We start from the raw sequence: 22278 nt of genomic DNA, 5'->3' as shown, positions 1-22278 counted from the left end.
GGCATACATTTGGATGTGCTCTCCATTAGAGGCTTTAACACTCCGCATTATCTGCACTCATCAATGACTGTCAAAACACGGGGAGGAAGGTTACAGTGCCAGACGTAGAGCAGGATACTTGACACCACTTCTAATCTTTGCCTGCTCGAAATACCAAGCAAAGTAGGTGAACAGAGGTACACAAAGAGAAAGAGATTGTTGAAATGATGATGATTAATGGCAGTGAAATGGTTTCATTGCAACTTGCAGTGTAGTGAAATGGAGCCATAAGTAACTATGTGTTTGAGTGACTGCTCTATCTGATGCTAGACTATATTTTATGTATATGTTCGGTGTTTCTGTTTGTTTGGGTTTTTTTTAGGTTTAAGTTTTAGGAAATAAACTGATTTCTTTGGCAAGAGTTAAATAAGAAGACTGATATCACTCTCATACCTTTATGGCAAATATCAAGGTAAAGCTTAGCTTAGCTTAACATAAACACATGAAGCATGGGAAACAGTTAGCCTGGCTCTGTCCAAAGTTAACAAAATTAAACTTCTCAAAAAGTTCAAACTAGACACGGGTTAGATATCACAACTTGGGCAGAACATTAAAATATAAATGAATAGCAGTTCTGCTTTTTATGAAATTATCTTAATAGACTTGAGCACCTCGGCGTGTAATTTTTGCCAAGTATCCTGATTAAGACTCATGTAAGAACTGGACCTCCCTGGTGTTTCCTTCAAACACCTGCTTTTCAAATCTGCTCTTGATCGGGTCAGGTTAATTTGACCAGACTCCTGCTTCACATGTGCTGCAGGTCCTACCAGATCCTTTCTAACTGCCTGTGATAGGTAAGAGCCACAGCACACCATTAGCTGGGAAGCAGAATGGCTGAGAGGGCGCGTGGGGTCATCCAACTGCTAATTCTGATGGTAATAGCCTGTAGCACCCTATGGCACATTCAAGTGCAGGTCCCTTTTCTTGGTTAGGTTAGTTATGGGTTTTTTACACACTACAAAACCTCACACTTTTCTTAAAATTCAGTCTGAAGTTCTTTGTTTTAAGACAAAGTAGCATAGCAGATGATAGTGATTGGAGGCTCACTGCATTACTACAATTCACTCTGCGAGCTCTGTTTTCTGTTGCCTTTCTAATGAGCTGGTCCTGGGCCCAAACCCTTGGGAGCAGTATAATCGCAGTTTAATGAGCTGCATCAGGACCAGGGCCGAGGACTAAGGGATTTAGAGAGTTCCTGATGAGGCTTCGGGCCCTACACTACCTGTTACCCCAAATGCTCCCATAAATGAACATCTGGATTTAATGACAATAAAACACAATTTGTGTGACCATTATTTACGCCTGTATGAGGTTTGGCCAGTTCACCTCATATTTATCAGCAAACTGGTTCCAAAAAATAAAAGGCTAAAGTGTTCATTTGCTTCATTTATCTTCTGCAGCGATTTTTCCAACCGTTACACATATAGAGTACCACAGGTGGTACAGCACTGTTTGTAAATCTGTTGGACCATATGAGTGCATAATTCAAAGAAATCCTAATTTTCTTTTGTCATTTTTGAAACTGCATACACAAACAAAACTAACAACAGCTCTGGTAGACCATATGCAACTGCTGAGTCATTGTCAACAGCTTTGGCTCCACAGTGGAGACTGATAGATTGTTGCTAGTACAGTAGCACTGGAGAAAGATCTTTGATTAAAAAATGCAAAGTAGACTCAACAATCTCAGGCAGCAGCAGTAGAACTTGAGAACATATGCTACTCCACCTACCAAAGCAAAATTTCCCACGTGTTAGGGCTCTTGACTGCTGATTGCGTAATCACCAGTTGCGAAAAAAACGTGTGCTGATGCTCAAAGAACAAACACATTTTCCATGGAGAAATCTGGTGCTACTTTGTGACTTGTAGGATTATTGAAAAAATTATGCTAGAATGCATTAAAATGAACAGGTGTTATCAGCTTGGACGACTGGCTTTCTTTATTATGTATGAGTCTGGGCATATGAGCGAGTTGGGGCTTGAGAATGGAAAAAATTCATCAGGATGCGCGCAGATGGCGCCAGTGCGGTGACAAGCTGACAAAGAATGACAGGATGCAGATTAAAAAGGGTGTGTCATGGACACACTGCAACATGTTTAGCAGTGAAGAAAACTCCAAAGTTGTTATGAACTCTGTTGCTGAAGTTTATCATTTTGTCGGGACTTGACCAATAGTTTCACGTCTCTTCAGTTTGATTTGCAGTGATTTGGGAACGGACAAGCCCAGTTTGCGCTTGTGCAGTTTGCTGAGTCATTATGATGTCACGCAAAAGTGGCCTGGCTAATGGGTCGTCGTTGGACAACTTTTGACATGGCTGACACGGTCATGAATTCCTGGAAGAGTACGAACTTTAATCAATCTAGACACTTGATGCAGCATGTGTGCCTCTTGTTATTGAATACTGACTAGAAAAGCAAGGATCTGGAGAAAGTACATCTGTGTGCAGCTGGAAGAGCATTTCTGTTATTGTCACATCAAAGTAGACCAGCAGCTCCTTTAACATAATGCATGTGGCATTATCCATGAGGATGTCAAAGATGCAAAGTTTGTAGCATTGTAATTAGATTAGAAGACTTTGGGTTGAGAGCAAAAACAGTCTTCATTATTTTACAGGTTGGTTCAAAGACATAATATATATATATAATATCCTCTCTTTAAGGGCCAAGACTACTACTGCTTTACTACTACTTTTGCAATAAAAACTTTTCTGATTTCTCTTAAATCAAAACAAAGTACCGAGCTGGGGTCATTTCAGATCAAGTTGTTTTTACCTGCCCAACACTTACACATTTTACCATATAAATCTGTTCCGTCTGTGCATCTGTCTCTCTTGCATACATACTGTCTGAAATGACATGGTCTCCATAGCCAGGCCAGGATGTATTTTGGTTCCTTCTGAGTGGAAACTGACTGGAAGGAGACCCTTCCCCGGAGGCAACTCTCTGAGCCACAGACAGCCAAGACGTATAAAAGGACAGTCTGTGTTTGTACAAGTGTTTCACATAGGACCAGTCCCAGACATATTTCTGAATAAGACTAAGTGATGGACGATTTTCGGAATCACAACTTTTTTCCTCTCTGAAGAGACCAGTCAGATTCCAGGGTCTTCAGACGCCTGCCTCACTTCTCAGGAATTCAGCTGCCTGCTTCACCTGTGTGTTTGCATTATTTTGTGCAAAAGCTAATTCATCTTGCCTGGACGTTATGTATGTAAACATTCATGCATCGTCTATTAATCAGTAATGAACATCTATTATGGCACTAGTCATGGTTGCTAGGACATTTTTGATGCAACCAATGAAGCTTTAACAACTAGACCACCCACTGCCAGGTTTATTTGAAATTTCAACATCTAATTGATTATAAAAGCTGCTGAAATGTAAACTACATTTTTGCAGGTCGCGCCAGATTCTCTTGTTTACTACTGTTGCTCTCACTTCATACCTTTGGTTTTGGAAGAGAAAAGACAGAAAACCATGAGCCACGGGCTCCATCACACCGAGGATCTATACTAATTGATAACATGTGTATAAGCAGGTAACTTGATATGAAGCTAGTGTATGACCCAAACTCAGGCCACCTGCTGCGGTTTGGGAGAGAGCTGAGTTTATTTCCCGCCACAGTGGAGGCCTTTCTGATTCAGACAGTTCAAATGAGGACACACTGGCCAGAGTCCATAAGTCAATCAATCAACTTGTTCAGTCTAAGGTCCAGTGTTGAAAAGTTTGGCAAGAGTGGGATTGTTGCCTTTACAGCAGCAAAAAATGGAGAGCCACCTCCAAAATGCAATACATTTATTTTCGAGGGGAAAAAGACTTTAGGGGAAGGTCATTAATCACTGTTTCTAAAATAAAGAGAATCCAACAGTGTTTTGTCAATGGAAGTTTTTTTTTCACAATTTCATTGTGTGCTGCTTGGCAAGATAAAGCTTCACCTTTTTCCAATAATGGATATCTCATTTTGGAACAAAATGTTCAAGGGTTATTGCAGCCAAATTGACCCATATGTCATTTAGAGGATTTCATTAAATGTCTCTGGCCTGTAGGTCATTAAATGTTTTCGGTTTGCGCTTTAGCCAAATGCGAGCTTATGAGCTGAGTGCAATTACACTGTATTTTCCTTTACAACATTTTTTCTCTCTCTCTGGACAGTTTTGTACATATCAACTCATAGTGCAGAGGAACATCCTGAGGAGAATGGGCTCAGACCTCTGCACTGTCTCTCAGGCCCACTCAATTGTATAGAGAAACAGGCCTGTGGCGGCTGCCAGCTACCACACACACAACTGTTCTTGTCACTCCCAGGACACGGCACAGTCAGTGGCTTGGACAGTGCACAGATAAGATAACATACAGCCCAGCCACTTCCCCTTTTCCCACATTTATCAAAACAAGGTCCAGCTACCTCATGTGAACTGTACATACGGTACAATATGACAGCCATGACATCTGCCATCAGCCAGAAATGGTGGTACCTTCATTTGAATACATGTTGCAACCACTGTAGAGTTTTCCATGTTGCTTTAGGTGATTTGATGCAGCATTTTCCTAAACAATGTAAATGTACTGTAATATAAATGTCACATTTAATACACTTTGGGATATTGACGTCATGTTAGAGTTCACCTAATTATGCACATACCCACTGTCTTGACTGCCTGGGCCAATCAGAGTTACTCTGATTACCTGGCAGCTGACACCTGCCTTGACGTATCTGCAAGCTGCAATTTGTTTTTACATGCCCCGATGAAGACGTATTAAAGAGTATACATTTTTGCAAAGCAGTGTGCCTCTTGTGATATTTATTTATTTATTCGTAGATATGATCACAATGGCTAGGTGTGACCGAGTATTTGAAGGTCCAGTGTGTAGGATTTGTGTGTGGTTGCAGGTTGCAAGTCGTCTCAGCCTCCCCTGTGGTGGCCACAGGACCCATATTCGGTTTGTCTGTTCTGTGCTACTGTAGAAGCATAGCTGTACAGTATGGTGGGTGGACTCTTAGTTTCAGGTGATTGTACATTAATGAAAACATCATTGTGAATATTATGAGACTAATATTCTGCTGATATTATTGTCCATATCTGTCCCAAAATCCTACTGTGGCTGCATTTCATAGAAAAACACATTTGGATTCATATACACCCAATGTACTCTACAAAAAGAAACACATCCACTTTTGGACTGTATCCGCATGTTATCTCACACGGCGTCCATGAGGCGGAGCATGAGCAGCATGTTAGCAAAGCAGTAGCAGCACGGTCCAACGGATAATAACTATAGTTATGGTGAAAATAGACTTGAAGTGTTTATGTGCATACAATGCTACTGAAACAGAAGCTGTTATTCTGTGTGGACTAAAACAGAAGCGTATTCTTTTCCATCAGACACAAGTGAGAAGGACAACTAAAAAATGCAGCTGAAACGCCTCCTGTGTAGACACGCCACCAGTGGGGGCCCATTCGTACTCAAAACTGTTTCATGGAAAAAAATGACCACTTAAAAAATCCTCTCATATAACATTTTTCATTTATTTTCATAAAGAACTACACATGTGCATACATTATGTATGAGTCCAGTGAGACAGTGAGTCAGATTAGCATTTCATTTCTGTATGTGAATGTCCAAAACGCTGGCAAGACTTATTTGTTTTAGCAGCTCAGCTGCAGCTCAGCTGCAGATGAGATGTGGAAAACTGCAGTCAAAAGACACTCAAATACTGCATCTCTCTTTCAAACACACACACACACACACCTCCTCTTTATTACAGTACACTCAGATGTATTTGCCATGTGCCTAAGAGCTCCATGCCAAACTTTAACTGTTCCTCCCTGTCTCTTTTTTTGAGCTTGTCAAATCAACTTAACTGAATACATGTCGCATATATTTCAGTCCTTCATTTTTACAGTAATGGATTTTCAGTATTTAAAGCGTTGATCTGAATCACATCACGGTGGGGTAGTAAAAACCTTGTCTTTGACCTGCAATAACTGATTCAACACCATCCACAATCTGTACTGGTGGAAAAAGTTCCCCATAACCTTTTCCAGAACTTTCCAGACTTGTGCCAGTTATAAACCTACAGCAGTACAAATCACTGTGAAGACTGGCTGAAGTGGAAAGTGAAGAGGACCAAAATAAAGCAAAACCATACATATCTTTTTTTTCCTCACAGCATGTTTTCTACTACTGCCATCTAAAGTGGAGAGCAGCAGGAGCAAAAGCATCTCTGTAAAGATACAACACTAACATACTGCATGTCTTCAGAGACTTGATATATCTTGGCAGGGTGTGTGCAAAAACCTTGTAGAGTTTCAAGGTTGCTTAGAAAAAAGGAGCTATTTACTTCCTAAAAACAAGTCAAATACTGTTGAATTGTGGCCTTTTTTCAGGATACTACCAAACAGAATTTAGAGCGATAAAAAGCATACAGAAAAGCAAGATCCTACACCTGAGTGGAGATGTAGATCATTCTGGACACACACAAAGACAGCAGCTAAAAGCACACTTGTGACAGCTCCACAGCAAAATAAACACGGCCACCAAGAGATAAGCATTTCTAATCCCAGGGAATAAATGCACAGGGTGATGAATGGCTGAGTGACAGCTTAAAGACGGAGCCTATTTGTATGGGCGTGCTTCCTCATGGCAACATTACTCACAGGCAGCGCGTACAGTTGTCAGGCAATTTTCTCACTCTGCAAATAGCACCGCTCTCTCAACACACTCAGTGTGCTCTGCGTGTCTGCACATTAGTCCTGTTTTTAAAAACACCCATAATTGCTTCAGTTGACATCAGCCCAAAAAATGAAATTACAGTCAACACATTACCACAAGTGATGGGATAATCCCCGATTTGTTATGCATACATACAAAACAACACATGAAACACACACACACGCACACACACAAACATAATCCTGATGTTAATGTGAAAACCACACGTTAGTGTGTATTCTCGTCTTTATAAGAGTAGCAATTGTCAGTCAGGCTGTTTTACGTCATCCTGCGCACTGTAAAGCTGCAAGTGTGTCGGACTGAGCACCATGGCAGGTGATAGTGGATCACATTTCGTCAAGAGTATCTTTTTAGCAGATTGCAGACTCTACAGGAAAAGATATTGTGATTGTTGTGGACAGTCACACTGTTAATGTTGGCAGGCTAACTGAGAGGGAGGTTGAAAGGTGAAGAAGGAGTGTGTTCAGAGAGAAATGTGCCTGTGTGCACACTCATGTATGTGTGCATGTGCAAACAAAACCATGTGCATCCTGCATAAATTTCACCTTCAGACACTCAAACAAAGGTCAGCGTGTAAATATAGTGCACTTCATAGTAAACAGGGTACCCACTGATTTCAGACACAACCTTGCTTGTTTCAGGATGCAACCACTTTCTAGAGCTGCTTTGACAACAAAAACAAACTTTAAATGAACTATTTGGATTGGCTCACTGCATTGTGCACAATGGGACAGGACTTATTAGAGTTCCAGGACACACACAAAGCTACTCAAGTCCTCACATACAAACCACATGAAGCGAGATGAGTCTACATACTGAAACTTGCAGACCGGACCACCCTGCAACTATTCTGACAAAGAATTCCCCACCGACCAGTCTACTTGTACATGAGTGTGTGTGTCTGACTCTGTGTGTGTGTGTGTGTGTCCACTCCTCGGGCTCCAGACACACTCCTCTCCGTGCTAAACACAGGCGAGTAAGGTGAGATGGGAAAATGTGAAAAATCAGGGGTGTGACCCTTTGAAAGGTCCTTAGAACTGCACGAGTGAGTGATAGACAAAGCGAGAGAGAAAAGAGAGAAGGAGTTTAACCCTTGTCATCAGATGCCATGACTAATGGTGGTGTAATAGTGGTGTGGATAAACTTGGACACTTAGAGCAGACCACATGCAGACAAGCCTGACTGATGCACCTTCAAGCCTGGAAATCTGTGTGTGTGGCCTGAGCCTCCCTGCAACCCTCCCCACTTCTCTCCCCCTCCCTTTTACACCCCTTTCTGAACCTTTATCACCCCCTTTTTCTTTCTTTCAAAATTTGAGATTATGGAGAAACAGAGGCCACGAAAAAGGGTCAAACTCACAATCCACAGTGGGTTTGCTTTTCTCAAACTACCCTGACTGTGCATGTCCAGCACCTCCCCTGCTCTCCCTCCTCCTTCCTTTTTTTTCCCCCCTCCACCCTCTCTGCTAGCTCCTGGTCTGTGTCCACAGTTTTAAGGCTTTGCTGTAACATGGCTTAGCAGCAGGGAAATCCTCCACTACTAATCCTTTTTCCTCTCCTCTATACTTTGCACCACTTCACTTCTTCCGCTGTCAAATTCACCTCTCCTGCCCTTCTCGGCCGTTCTGCTCCTCCACCTCCTCCTGCTGTTATGTTCTCCATATGCTTTAATGGCTCCTCCTCTGAAGGGGGGAAATGATTCAGGCCCCTGGCATGCATGGCAGGGCTGCAGCTGGACACTGCACCTGCAGCTCCGAAAAACAAGCTGGCGGGTGCATGTTCGGGAACTTCTCGACGCATGTGTATGTGTGCGCACTGTGCAGGCATTTTTGCATGTGCACAAGTTTTTTTTTTTCCTCATACATCAAGCTCCTGCTTTTTTGGCAGCCCTACTCTCCGTTTCCCGCCATTTTTGCTTTCCTGCTTTTTTATTTTTTTTTCTCCTTTGTTATTCCCACACTTCTGCTCTCACACAGGCAGCATCAGGCAAATGAAAATCAGTGTGACGTGTTTAGAGGAGCATTAGACTCAGTCATGGCCACTGGAGGTCCAGCCAGGCACTAAAGGACTCCATGGGAATCTGCAGGTACCATATTTGTGTCGTGATGACAAGAATACCCAAGGCACACGAGTATAATTTGTACAAAATTGCATATATCACCTAGGAGTTAAAACCACCATGACCCCAAGCTTTTCAGCAAATTCATCCTTGCCAAAACAGTCCTTTTGATTGAGGGTTGTGGGTGAAGAGGTATAAAAAAATAATAAAACAGAATGATGGAAAATGACATTGAACTTTTCGTTTTGATTGATGACAAGAGCTGCTTAGTTGCTGCACCTCCCCCCACCTCCATAAATTACACCATAAATCATGTAATTAGCAGGGGCAACCCTCAGAGACTTTCAAATGCAAGTTTGCAAGCCTTAAAATGAGGTCAATAAATCTCTGGAGGGATTTTATAATTAAATCTGTAGTTGGTTTTAATGGACCGTGATGTTTGTATGATTTTATTTCTGCTGAGAATAATAGGCATAACTACACTGCACGACTGAGCCTTGCAGCAGGTTCTCACTTGCAGGTAGATGTTTCCAATTACCAGCACAATGTGGTATCACTGCATAGCATCTCTTAAAGGTGGAATCCAGTCAGGTAACAGGGACCTCTGAAAGGCACTTTGCACTGAAGATTAAAGTTTCAACAAGCCATTGTTGTTTTGAAGTGGCAGATAAGAGTGCTCTCTCTCCCTGACTGAAAACACATGACATTTGTATTGTGGTGTTGAGAGATATTCCACAGGGAGATTTGCTGTGGAAATACACCAGTGCAGGATGTAAAGCTTTAGGGGGGTCAACCCCTGCTGACTGGAATTAATTGAAACCATAATTACCTCCGCACTAACAAGCCAGTTGTGTTGAGCTGCAGCCAGGTGTTTAGCAGGAAACAGTATGTGACAGTGTGGGTTTGGTGTTCGCCCATCTGCACACATGTGCAAACACACTCCAAAAACCTGAGTGAGTGAGCAAACATTTCGCCTGCCGTCAATGCTCTTCTCTCACCACATCCATCTTCCTGAGATGCCTCCTGTCCCACAGCACCACAGCTTCCCCACCTTGGGAGCCAGATAGGAAACTGTGGTATGACTTTCACATATGTTACTGTGCGACAGCTTCACTGAACCTGCATGTTTTACGGCAGTGTTTCCCAGCCGTCTTTGTACTGTACTCCCGCGACACTGTCACATAAGCTCAGCTAGGTCTAACTCTTCATCACACCCAGAGATATAAATGTCCACACTCACACAGATATTTCTTAAAATGTGGTTTTTTATGTATTTTGGCCTTTCATGTACACGTTAATGGCTCTATAGGACACAAACACAGACTTTTTGGAAAACTCAGTAGAGTTCAGAGTTTATGCCTGGATGAGCAGAAATTTTTTTTAGAAACTATAACACAGACACCCACCTCACATTGCTTCACTGGTTTGTCATGCTCCTATCACATGACGCTCTACAGGGAGAAAAACAAAGACACAACCATAACCTTGCAATCCGTTGCAAGTCGGAAATCAATAGTTCTAAGTTGGTTTTCCCATCTTCAACAAAAGTACAAATGTACCCACTGGTAACACGCAAGGAGTCCCCAGAGGTACACGCCTGGTTTGGAATCACTTTTTTAAAGTACATACAGTAGTGTGTGTGTGTGTGTTTTGTACTATGTACTCATGGCTGTGCATCTGTGTATATGCATCAACATCCGTGTCAGCAGGTGCGAGTGAACTTGCCACTAACAAAGTGACAGGTTAGGTGCTGTGTGATGCCATGGGGCCCTCGGGCTTGCTCAGCATGCACAAAGTGAGTGCAGTAGTCCTCAACAATACACTACTGTGCTCTGCTCTGCACCTGTGTTATGTTTTCATGCTGACAAAGATGTGCTTTCCTCTTTGTGGGCTAAAGATCTGCTTTGTTTCCATGACTCAGAGACTAAAATAGTAAAGCTGCCACCAACTCTGAACCGAGGCTCTTTGTAGTAAAAAGGCCAAATAACGTCGAACACACAAACACAGCAGTGGATGGTTAGCAAATGGGTGGTATGCGGATTACTCACTGAGTAAAACTTGCACACAAATGCTGAGTGAACACAATTCACTTGGCTTTGATTTTCTTCTCAGGATTTTCCAATGTGTAACAAGGCTCGTATTGTAAAAGGTGCCCAGTGTCACTGGAGACATTATGTCTTTACCATAAAGTAATCTCATCATTCATAACCTGCAATGTGGAGGATGGTGGGGAAAGAGAGTTTACATAAATGAACTTTAAATGTGTGATGATTTACGAGACATTAGCATGGTTTTAATGGGGGAAAACAAGCAAGAAACTGACCCACTGACTCACTTCAAAAGAGAACGTTTATTTACTTGTTAAAAAAGTCAAGCACTTGTGATGCTGTCAGTGTTAGGACTGAAAGAAAACTGAAGTATTAAAGAGCGGGAAAGCAGCTCTGTGTCATTTCTGGTCAGTCACTATCAGAGTGAAGATCATATAATCAGAGAAAATATACTACTGCCCTCTAGTGGTAAAAGAGAATGACTTTTCACATCAAATGACCCTGCATACAAATGGTGACCACCAAACTCTGAAGCATATCATGCATATATAAACATATAGTATGTAATTCACAATGTATTCAGGTTTTGCCTTTAAATTGTCAATCATATGTAGCTTAGAGAGACAGATTTTATTTTGTGTTCTTTGTGTGCTCATGAATGTCGTTTCCTGAAGAATATAATTTCAAACGATCTAACCAGGAACCTCTTAAATACCTCTGATTTTGCAGTCCCATGTTTCTTTACTAATGTGAAATACAGCGAAGGATTTTCTGTCCACCACAGCCATCATCAGTCCTTTGGCCAAACCCTCAGTCTTAAACACTGACACAGATGAGGATGGCACAAGTGATCATGTCGAATTTCAGCAGTTTGTGAAGTCTTTCTTTCCGTTCTTCTCTTTAGTTTTGTGCAATCATAGTTCCTTTATTTCTTGGAAAGAAATTTCATTTTGTTTCCTGAAACAAAGGAAAGCCGACAGTAGATTGTTCGTGTGGCACTTGTTTCACTATGGCAAAGAAATTCTGGCTAAGAAGAATCACTCAGAAGCAATCTTACCCAAGCCTTTGAGAAACCTGTTAACCCTCCGGTGTTCATTCTCATGAATGGAGTCCAGATACTCCTGCACCCTCACTTCAAACAGTCCTGAGGGAAGAAAAAGAATCGTGAATCACTGGTTCGCTTCTCAACAGTTGTATGTCTTCTTTTAACTGCAGCTCTTCACCTCTTAGAGCCTGCCTGCGGTGCTCTCTCTCCTGGATGAACAAGCCAAACATCTGGGTCTCCATGAAGACCTCCAGGAAGCGGCGCACAGTCTTAGACGGGATCGCTTTACGAAAACCCTCACGCTGGAAGGAGCAGGGGACCGGGGAGGAGGAAGAGGAAGAGTAGCCATCTTCTCGTTCTCCGAAGATGAAGAGTTGGTAGTGGCCTACCAACTCCACGAAGAAACGAACAAAGGCCTCGGACACAACAGTGCTGAGATGGCCTGTCTGAAGAGAGTCTGGAGAGGAGAGGGTAAATACTTCAACTTGCATACAAAAACACAACAGCAAGGCACTGCTGAAGTTACTCAGTTGCAAAATTAAAAAGCTGTGAGTTTTCAGTCCTTATTACCCGTTGGTGTGTCTCCTCCTCTCTCATTAGCAAGCTCTCTTCTCCTCTCCAGAACATTCTCCAGGGCTGACTGGAGCTTAGAGGGCAGGATGGAGTCCTCATCATCCAACTAAATGTGACAAAATAGGGTAGAAAATCCATTTATGGCCATATTACTGTTATTGATCCTGTTCATCACGTAAGAAAAAACACACTCATTCAACCCATGGCCTACCTGTCTGAGAAATCGACTCTTTCCAAGATCCACCACCAGAACCTACACATAAAATGTCTAAATTACTGCAATTTCTGGATTCATGTATTGTTCTTATTTAGATGAAGTTTCACCACATGATTTCTGAGAATTAGTGCCTCTCTGACCTCCTCCAGGGGCAGCTCAGTGAGCTGGGGCAGGGAGCTGGACAGCAGGCCAACGATGAACGGGGTTGGAGTGCAGACGATGTCGAGCATAGCCGAGGGCAGCACAGGGATGTAGGTGTGCTGCCATACAAAGGGGTAAAGCAGCGCCACAATGGCATGGCAGCATTGAGAGAGGGTACTACAAGGAGAGACACAAAGAAAATGAATGGAGGGGATAGTTGAGATGCAGCAGTCAGATATCATTAAATAACAACGAGGAAATGCTTTTAATTGTACGTTTAAGGCTTTTACAAATGATTTTTTTGCCTTTTTTTAATGCAGAAACTTACTAATTGTCACCACATGGGGGTGCTATGGTCTAAAACACCATCAAGTCACTCTGACTATTCCCCAAACTGAGAACATTTCCCAGAGAGGAAAGCAAAGCCTCATAGTTCTTTTCATTTACGTCACTCAACTTTGCATTCCAGTCATTTACTAGTTTGAACGCTCCTTCTGACTCCCACCGGCTTTCTCCTGCTGAACAAACAAACTGGCCCCAACACGAAACAACTCAACAGGCTGGCCTCAAAATATCTCACTGGCTTGCTCCCTGAATAAATCCGGAGATGCCTTAAATTTATTTTAAAATGTGGGTCTGGACCACCCGCATCTCTTCTTACTTCTTAATGAAAATATCCCAGATGCTTGTACCTAATTTCTGCCAACTGCAAAACCACATAAACAGTGGAGGAAGGATGTTCAGTGTCACCTTTTATTTTAAGATGCATCAAATGAGCTGAATGGAATAAAAGGCTCCAATTAAAGGACCAACCTCAGTTTGTCTGCGGTGAAGATGACCCGTCGCTCCAGCAGAAGAGACCCGAACACCCGGAGAAGAAGCCGCAGACTCAGACAGGAGAACAGACACTCAAAGTCCACATGCTCCAGGCGGGAGTCAGAGGGCCGGCAAAGCTCCATCACCTGGGAATCAGATAGCTGAGAGATAAATCTACAAAGTTATAGAACATCATAAATATTGTCATTTACGTTTTTTTAAATGGACATCTATTAAATTGTGACTTGAATTGACTAGTTTTACCCATAGACCAGCAGGCTTGAAATTCTAATGGACAAAAAAATACAAAAAGTTTTAAAAATATTAATATTTTATCTGCTTTTCTATGATCTTAAAGGGACAGTTCACCCCAAAATCAGAAATACATATTTTCGTCTTTCCTGTAGTGCTATTTATCCATCTACACTGTTTTGAGGTGAATTGCTGACCTTTAGAGGTATCGGATGCACTGTGCTTGTGATGCTCAAGGTGGCAAATAAATACATTCAAAAAGCTTTGAGAAAAGTAATTATTTTTCATTTTGGGATGAACCATCCTTCCCCCTTTTTGTCAATATTTATGGAGCCTTTGGTGTCAGTTGTTCCAGATGACCTCCTGGGTCAATCACCTCAGTGCCTGAGCCAGGGAGGAACGTTTTAATGGTTATGGTTTTGCCTGGGGCTGGAAACTGAGCCTCCATGATGGCTCTCATAAAAGGCTGCACAAGCGCTGGAGACAACGCCCTCCGTCTCTCCACCTCATCCAGCACCTATAGTACACACAAACACGAACACACTTATGTAAATTAGCTTTAAGTCTTTTGAGTCAACAGTAAAACGGACCAGTGGGTTTACCTTGGAAAACAGGTTGAAACAGCCAAGGTGACTAACAATACAGTAGACCTCTGGCAGACGTTTGCCTTTTCCACTGGGCTGCAAAGAGTGGAAAGTTTGTTTATGATATGTGTAACCTTGTTGAACTTGAGAAATTCAGTTTAACATCCAAGGATCAACAATTGGGTTTTAAAGTATTTTATGTGTCCAAAAATGTTCCTGAATTTATGTTAATGTACAAATTAAGAGTAGTAAAGCGCAAAAATATAAGACATACTGTCCAAATACATAGACACAAACATATGCAAAGGCGCGCGCACACACACACACACACACACACACACACACACACACACACTTTCCCAGCCTCACACACTTCCTCCCAGACTCTGAGATGGACTGTTTTCCCACAGGCACACTGACTATTTTGGCACGCTTATTTACTCAGCCGTCATCGTGGTATTTAGTCACTTCCTGTTCAGTAGCAGGACTCATTTATTCAACTCATTTCTATTTACCAATAAACGTCGACAGTATCCAAACCTCCTGCTCCCATCCTCTCCAGTCAAAACAAAGGAGAACATCTCACTATGAGGGAAGACCCGCAACAAATACACAAATAAACACATGATAAGAATATATTGATTGAACATATGAAAAATACACACAGATAAATACATACATACCAACTGTGATACTGACATTAATTATTTATTTATTATGTGTATCAGCAAATTTTCCCAGTGGTAACAAGAGTTTTAAGGGAAGACTATTCGAAAGTGTTTTGACCATTGAATTAACTTGTGACATTAAGTTAGTTTTTACACTCTCACCTCGGGTAATTCTCCACTGGCTCCCAGTCTTTTGCGTCAGGGAAACAGAACTGAGGAATGATCCTCAGCTGATCCTCCGTCTCCCTCATGAACTTGAAGCTCCGCTCCAGCTGCAGCATGACAAAAACAGTAATGCAATGAGACTCATTTTTTGAATCTTTCATGTATTTTCATTTTCACTAATTACTTTTTCTACCACTATTACTTGCATATTTATTCATATTTAACTGGTACACATTTGCTTGTTCTTGTTAACAAATATAGGATTGTGTAAATTTCTCGTTTGCATTTATTGAGACTTGAAATCAGTCACACATTTTGAACTGCTTTAAACGATGGCCTTTATCTGTCTGTGGTAAAAATGTACAGTTCTGTTCTGAGGAATTTGATCCCAAAAGTTAAAGGGGTACTTCAGGGGTTTAGAATTGTTGGGCCCAGATTTGTTTTTAAAGAATGGTCAGATTGGATGTAACATAGGCCAAGTATGAGCCAAAAAATGAAAGACTGGATCCTACATTTCCCATAATTCACGCATAACGATCTTTCCTGCCTCCTAAATCTCCTCTTTCAAATATCATACCCAATCTGTAATTCAGGCTTTCTGTTAAATTTAAAGCCTGAAGACTCCATTATGGGAATTTCCTGTCTTTATAAAGCTCCCTCTGGAGCTACACAAGATGTTACACAACATCAACCTTTTGCAGTCTGAATAGTTCTCCATATGAGTAAATGTGTAAACTGAACTTAATCAGTGTATTGCCCTTTTAAAATAAAATAACCACCAAAGCAAGCAAAGATGCAACCCCTCCTCTGCTCCTGACCTTTAGGGGAAACTGCTGTGTGACCTCAGGCAGATAGTGAGCACCAGTCTTCGACTTTTGCAGTGACACAACCAGAAAATATTCAAAGAGCTGACGCTGGTGGAGCTCCTGTTCCAGAGCACTGTTGGCACCGCTGTAGTGGACTTGAGCCTGGCTTGGCTTGCTCAGTATGGACTTGACTGATACAAGACGCTGACGATGAGCTGGAAAAGTGCAAAGCTGACAAAACTGACAAAAGATGTAAAAACTTACAGACAAAAAGAGGTGATTTGCGGTAACCTACCTTTTGCCCTTTCTTCAACTTCACTCTCAGAGTCACTGTTCTCATCTGTCACTGCAAACAAAAGTCATGTCTCTTAAGCCAAAACATTTGCTTTGTAGACATTAGAAGTTTAATTTCTTCTGGATAACCATCATTCCAACATCATCACCTCTTCCTGAGCTTGTTTCAGCGTAATGATAGGCCCGCCGAAGATGCTTCTTTCCAATCCGGGACTCAAAGATGCTATTGATCCTTAACACAACCTGTTGGAAAAAAGTTCTAACTGAGTGTGAAGAAATACTGCATCATGATAGCTTTCCTCAAGGATGTGAACAGAGCAACTTCTAGTCTTGTCAAGGGATTCTGGATAAGAAAATGACATAAAAAAAATATGTACATGAACACACACCGTTGGTATCCTGCGGCAGGTGCGGCTGTAGGGGTCCCCTGAGAGCCAGGAAGTGTGTTCAGGCCCACTAGGAGTGGAGGGAGGGCTGAGCTGGGGAGGCGATGAAACACCCCCACTGCTGGTGCTGTGGGTCAACTGGTTGGTTTTCCTCAGGTCCAGCAACTTGAAGCTCCTGGCTGAATTCTGCCTAAAGAAGCCAGGCCTCGAAGTCTGGAGACAGAAAAAAAAAAACTTCAATCGACTTTCGTGATCATTTAAATATGAAGTGTTGTCATTGTTATGCTTTGCTTGTACCACAGAGACCTTGGTGCTATCAGCGCCAGGAGAGGAGGGCAAAGACTGCTGGGAGCACTGACTCTCCAGCTCTATGTCCTCATATGGGTTCTCTTGGGATGAGTCTGCAGAGGAGACCAAAGATGGCAACGTTCAACACATGTTCATAGGCAAAATTAGGAAGTCTCAAGTTTCGAATATTACATGAATCAGAAGGCTATTCTGATATGTTGAAGCTGCCAGTAGTAATATTTGATATTTGTAAACCTAATCTCTGTGATGCAACATATTGATCGTTGAACGTCAAGGAGTGGAAAAGCATTGGAAACAAAGACAGTCTCACTGTCTCTCACAGTCTCTCATAGTTTGACAATTTGGGAAATACTGTGAACTTCAGGAGAACACTGCCCTCAGCCAGAAATAGTCCAGCACATAACCTTTGACTCTTATGTTTTTTTTAAGTTATTACTCACAAACAAGAGACATTGTTTTAATTGGTGAGCTTTAGAGGTGTTTCTGTTGTTTGCCTCTGATTCTCATCTTAATCCTAAACTAAGATATTAATTAAATATGTGATAGGTGTCGATGTTTTCATCTAACTCTCATCTAAATCGCATGAAAGCAATTAAGTGTACCGGTACTTGCCTAAATGTCACACCGATAGTAAAGATGACTTACCGAGGATGTCCTCATAGTGATGTTCCTGAGACAGCGAGCGAGAGGAGGGCAGGCTAGCTGACCCTGTGAGGTCTTCAAACTCAAAGGAGTTCCTGTCACAGTCAGCAGAGAAGTGCAAATTAGTGTATATGTGCTTCAAAAGTATAAATTATTCAGTTAAATGTAGTTTTAACTGTTCTTATCTATGTATGTTGGCTCAGTTGTGGTTAGTATATGATCAAAACATTAATTTTTTGCTCTCTCTATACCTGTTGATGTGTTCTCTGACTCTCTCACTCCTCTGTCTCCCGTGGACACCAGAGGGAGGTTTTGAGGAAGTTTTTGTTGAGTTGTGGGGAAGCGGGGGAAGGTTCCCCTGTCTTCTCATCTGCCTCTGACTCTTCCCAATGGAGGCAGAAGCTGGATGCTGGAAGGTACGTTGGGGCTTGGGGACTGGGTTGATGGGAGGCGCCCCTGGCTCTGTATACACATTCTCCTGCTGCTTTCCTTCTATGCCCTGAGGGGATTTCTCTGCACTACTGTGAGCCATAACTTCAGGTTCTTTCTTCTTCACCTCTATCTGTTTGTCTTTGCTAGGTGGGCTGAAATAATTTCCCAGCTCTGTTTGAGTTTTCCCGTGGTTATCCCCCAAAGCCTCCAGCTTTTTGAAAAGAGTAAATACAGCTCTCTTCTCCTGGCTGGTTTGTTTGGCTGTCCACCTGTCATTGTTTTTCCTCAATGTCCCCACTTGTTCCTGCGCTGCCACCGTAGGTGAACAAGGCCTTGAATCCCCAGGGTTCTCCACATTCTCTTTCTCGTGGATTTGCTTTTCCCTGTGAACAACTCTACTATCGTCTTGTTGGTTCTCATTGGGCTTGCTGCTCTTCAGCATCACTCTTTGCTGCTTTCCAGTTTCAACAGGTGAACAGGGCCTTGAATCCCCATTCTGTTTCCCAAGATTTTCTTTTTCCTTATGGGCTGCTCTCCTGCAACTCTCTGCACTCTGCTCATCAGTAGTTTTATTGTTGCTTTTTGTCAGGGATTCTGTCCTTTTTACGCTAGCACCGTGGCCCAAAGAACCCAATGGTTCCTTCCCCTCCCAAAGAGAAATCTTGTCCTTGATGTTGCCTCCATTCGATCTGGGGAGCTTGTTGCCCACCAAGAGAGTGTTCTTACTGCTGTTAGGGTCAAAAGTCGGCCCCCTGTGAGCCATTATGAGTGATTCTTCTCTCTGGTTGCTCAAGTTATCCAGTGGGGATAAGGGGAGTTTAGGTGCTCCCTGTCTTCTTTGGCCAGTTCCCTTGTTTTCCACTGAAGCAATATGGAAACCGCTAATTTCACCTAGACAGTCCCTCTTAAGCCTAAACACACACACAAAAAACGTGTTTTCTTAGTTTCACAAATTAACATCAAAATTTCAAACATCACATGAACACAACCAAACTGAAACTTTAAAAAAAAAAAAATTAAATGGGACTTTGTGAAGTAGTGACATTTTAAAGCAGATTTCCAACTAGGCCTATTAAAAAAGAAAAATATAATATATATATTATATATACACACATCAATACTGCTCCTCCACCAACTGATTACTCCTAGACATACTTTGGCTCCAAATGACATCACCAGCAAAAGATGACAACACTTGTATCCAAGATATTTTGGCTTCATTTTAAAACAATAGACAGAAGTGGAGACGCATTTTTAGTCAGTGGGTTATTGACTTTACTTTCTTATAGGCCAACTGGTATTAATTGATCTTTAAAATCAATTTAATTGCACAAATTTAGTGAAAGCTTCGTGAGCTCATCTCATGGGATTATGTTAGACAAAAAAGATGGAGAACTGCAAAATTTCTCAGTAATCTTTTTAAATGATAATATTATCACCGGTGCCAATGAAATGCCTCTGACTTCTATTAGAGTTTCCTGAACTTCCCATTGCAGTCACTGCAAATGCCAGTTTGGGGACACTTAGTCTTTTTCTGGCAATAGTGGGAAAAATTCAGCCTGAGAGTTAAAGCCAGAGGACAGCCCTATGACCAAGCGTCTTCTTCTCATTGGCCTTGCTAAATAAACACATACTTGGACCAGGGCCCATTTCATCAAGCCGTTATGTTTTAATAAATAAACGGGAGGAAATGGGAAGCCCTAGGTTGACAGACCTTTTCTGACTTTTCCTTCATGGATGTGATGAGTGAAGGGCCACCTTAACTGCGTTACTTATTTCTTAAGCTCAGAAAGAATTTTTCTGAGTAAAATGCTAATTTCCCACAGGGAGAGCATTCCCTGATAAACCTGTTCTGATACAGACCTGTTGATGGTGGAGTAGATGTAGTACGGCTTGGTTGTCATTCTCTCAGTGCCTGCCATGATCACTGTACACCTGAGACAGAGATGGAAAGGAAATCAACTTCAGCCAATCAGCCTACAAGCATTTCTTAGAGCTGAGTTTGAATAGCAACATTTTTATTGGCATCTCTTCCTGTCTTGGGTCCATATCTGCACATGCAATTTGTTTTCATATTATTTCTCAAAATTAGATTAAGAGCCTTGGTAAGACTGACATTTTATACAGTGTGACCATTCACAGTTAGTAATGTGCAGTATGCAGGAGCCAGCTGGGCAGACTCAAGGAAAAACATGACAACCGGGGACTCAGTGTAACTCCCTCGAGCAGTTCATCACACAAACCAACATTTCAACAGCCATTAGGGAGCTCTTGCATGATTGAATCACTCTTCCTGCCTTTTCTTATTGATGCATGTTCCTTATTCTGCTGCTTTCTCCTCACAGGAGACCAACCTTTGGCCCTCACTGTGAATAAAAAGCTCTGCTCTCCTCTTCTTGACTCTCATACTTTCACATCTCTGAGGCCAATGTTTCAAAGTTCAGTAGCCTCCAAGATAGCGCTTGGTAATTTCCCAGCTCTGAGTCTGTTGTGATCATTTGTTTAGTTGATATGTAGTCCAAATGACAGGGCAGCTTGAGCAGAGGGACCACATTCAGCCTTTAAAGACGTAGTCCATGACTGGGAGCTGGGAAACCTTCAGATACGTGTTCACCGTGTGATAAAGACAGCTAGCCATCCTGAGCTGCACAGTTATTTAAAAAATGCATAAGCAGTTGCACTTTTCATTATGAGAGAACCCTTCAGAAAATACATATCCAAAATAAATTTATTATCAAAATAAACATACCACATATTATTTTATTTATCTACAGAATTTAAGCAGAAAATATATTTAATTCAGAATGAACGTGCTTTACTCTGCAGTACTGAGTATTTGTGCATTTGAGGTGCAGACGAGCTAAAGAAAATATGAGACAACACAGCCTGTTTAAATCCCACTATACCAATCACATTAATCATACAAAATAATATCCGTTTCTTACCTCCTTCTGTCGTACAGTTTCCATGTGTTCATTAGTAAACTGGGAGCATAATGCAACCGGTGCTGCTAGAAGAGTATCCATTGGTATAATGTCCTGATGTGATGAATTAAGCCTTGAAGTGTGGTCAGATGTTCAGTTGAGTAAGAACAGAGACATAAGAGTCTCACCTCAAAATGCTCTCCTCTCCTCTCCCTGTCTCTTCTCCAGTATCCAGCTTTCATTCACTCTTTCTCTGCCCACACACACACTCTGAATATGACTTCCTCTCTCTCTCTGTCTCTCTCTCTCTCTGTCTCTCTCTCTCTCTCTCTCTCTCTCTTATATATGTGTCTTTATCTGCTGGTTGTGCAGCTGATATTATTAAGAAGCCTCTAGAAGAAGAAGAAGACTCTAAATACTGACTGAAACTTTAACAACATCATCTTGTCCACTGGCTTCGCTGTCCCACATGGGATAGACCACATGTCATTGTGTTACATTATTTCCCTCCAAATCTGAAGTTCGTTGGAATTCACGTCACAGCTGCTTCTGAACTGGAGTTGCTAACGCAGCTGTGGAGTATCAGTCCACCTCTTTTGCGCTATTACATGTATTATTTATGTATTATGTATTATTATGTATTATATATTATATTATTATATGTATTCATCTCCATAAAGAAATTAAGAAATTGAGTTAAATGTTACACTCAAAGGGAAACTAAATCTTTATTTGAACTCCAACACAACCTCAGGTGTAATTCACTCTTATATTACTTACATAAATAAACCTTTGAATCCTGAAATTCTTTTACACACACACACACACACACACACACACACACATACCACGGTGGAAATTTTCACCATGCACAACACCCCCTTTAAAGTATGTTTATAGAGTTTAAACACGTATATGCTAAATACATACATAATAAACAAACTAACTGTGTATCATTTTTTACAGGCTTACCAGAATTCAAGTGATGACCAAGTTCAGCGTGGGTCCCTGTAACAGTGTCAGGCCCTGAACCGGAGAGTTTAATGAAAAGGATTTGTGGCGGTGCATGTTTTGAACTATGTAAGGATTTTCCTACAGCCAATGATAGGCTGGCCCTTCCCCACAAGTGGTACAGTGACAGGTG

General features: G+C 41.8%; 1 protein-coding gene across 1 annotated transcript; it reads right to left on the bottom strand.

Annotated features, from left to right (window-relative positions):
• Positions 1-10114: 10114 nt before the first annotated feature.
• On the bottom strand, positions 10115-21414 carry LOC124053909 (DENN domain-containing protein 2A-like). The gene is made up of 20 exons (XM_046379498.1): positions 21156-21414; positions 20074-20145; positions 18030-19121; positions 17782-17873; positions 17134-17228; positions 16831-17040; positions 16591-16684; positions 16443-16493; positions 16160-16362; positions 15339-15448; positions 15024-15093; positions 14527-14604; positions 14301-14441; positions 13670-13818; positions 12856-13033; positions 12710-12751; positions 12496-12604; positions 12104-12382; positions 11938-12024; positions 10115-11837 (listed from the first exon to the last, which is right to left on the bottom strand). The coding sequence occupies exons 1-20, from the start codon at positions 21185-21187 to the stop codon at positions 11806-11808; spliced, it is 3216 nt and encodes a 1071-aa protein (XP_046235454.1). The 5' UTR covers positions 21188-21414; the 3' UTR covers positions 10115-11805.
• Positions 21415-22278: the final 864 nt, after the last annotated feature.

This window comes from Scatophagus argus, chromosome 22, assembly GCF_020382885.2.
Source record: "Scatophagus argus isolate fScaArg1 chromosome 22, fScaArg1.pri, whole genome shotgun sequence".
In the NCBI taxonomy this organism is placed as follows: Eukaryota; Metazoa; Chordata; class Actinopteri; family Scatophagidae; genus Scatophagus; species Scatophagus argus.
The sequence above is the reverse complement of the archived record's forward strand: the minus strand, read 5'-3'. Positions and strand labels throughout refer to the sequence as shown.

What these genes read in the sequence shown, in the direction of transcription:
- LOC124053909 (XM_046379498.1), bottom strand. Translation starts at nt 21,187, where the DNA reads ATGAACACATGGAAACTGTACGACAGAAGGAG. An exon ending in AGTTGAAGAAAGGGCAAAAG is followed by an intron (nt 16,363 to 16,442) that starts GTAGGTTACCGC and finishes GCACTTTTCCAG; the next exon opens with CTCATCGTCAGCGTCTTGTA. An exon ending in CACAGCAGTTTCCCCTAAAG is followed by an intron (nt 15,449 to 16,159) that starts GTCAGGAGCAGA and finishes GTCATGCTGCAG; the next exon opens with CTGGAGCGGAGCTTCAAGTT.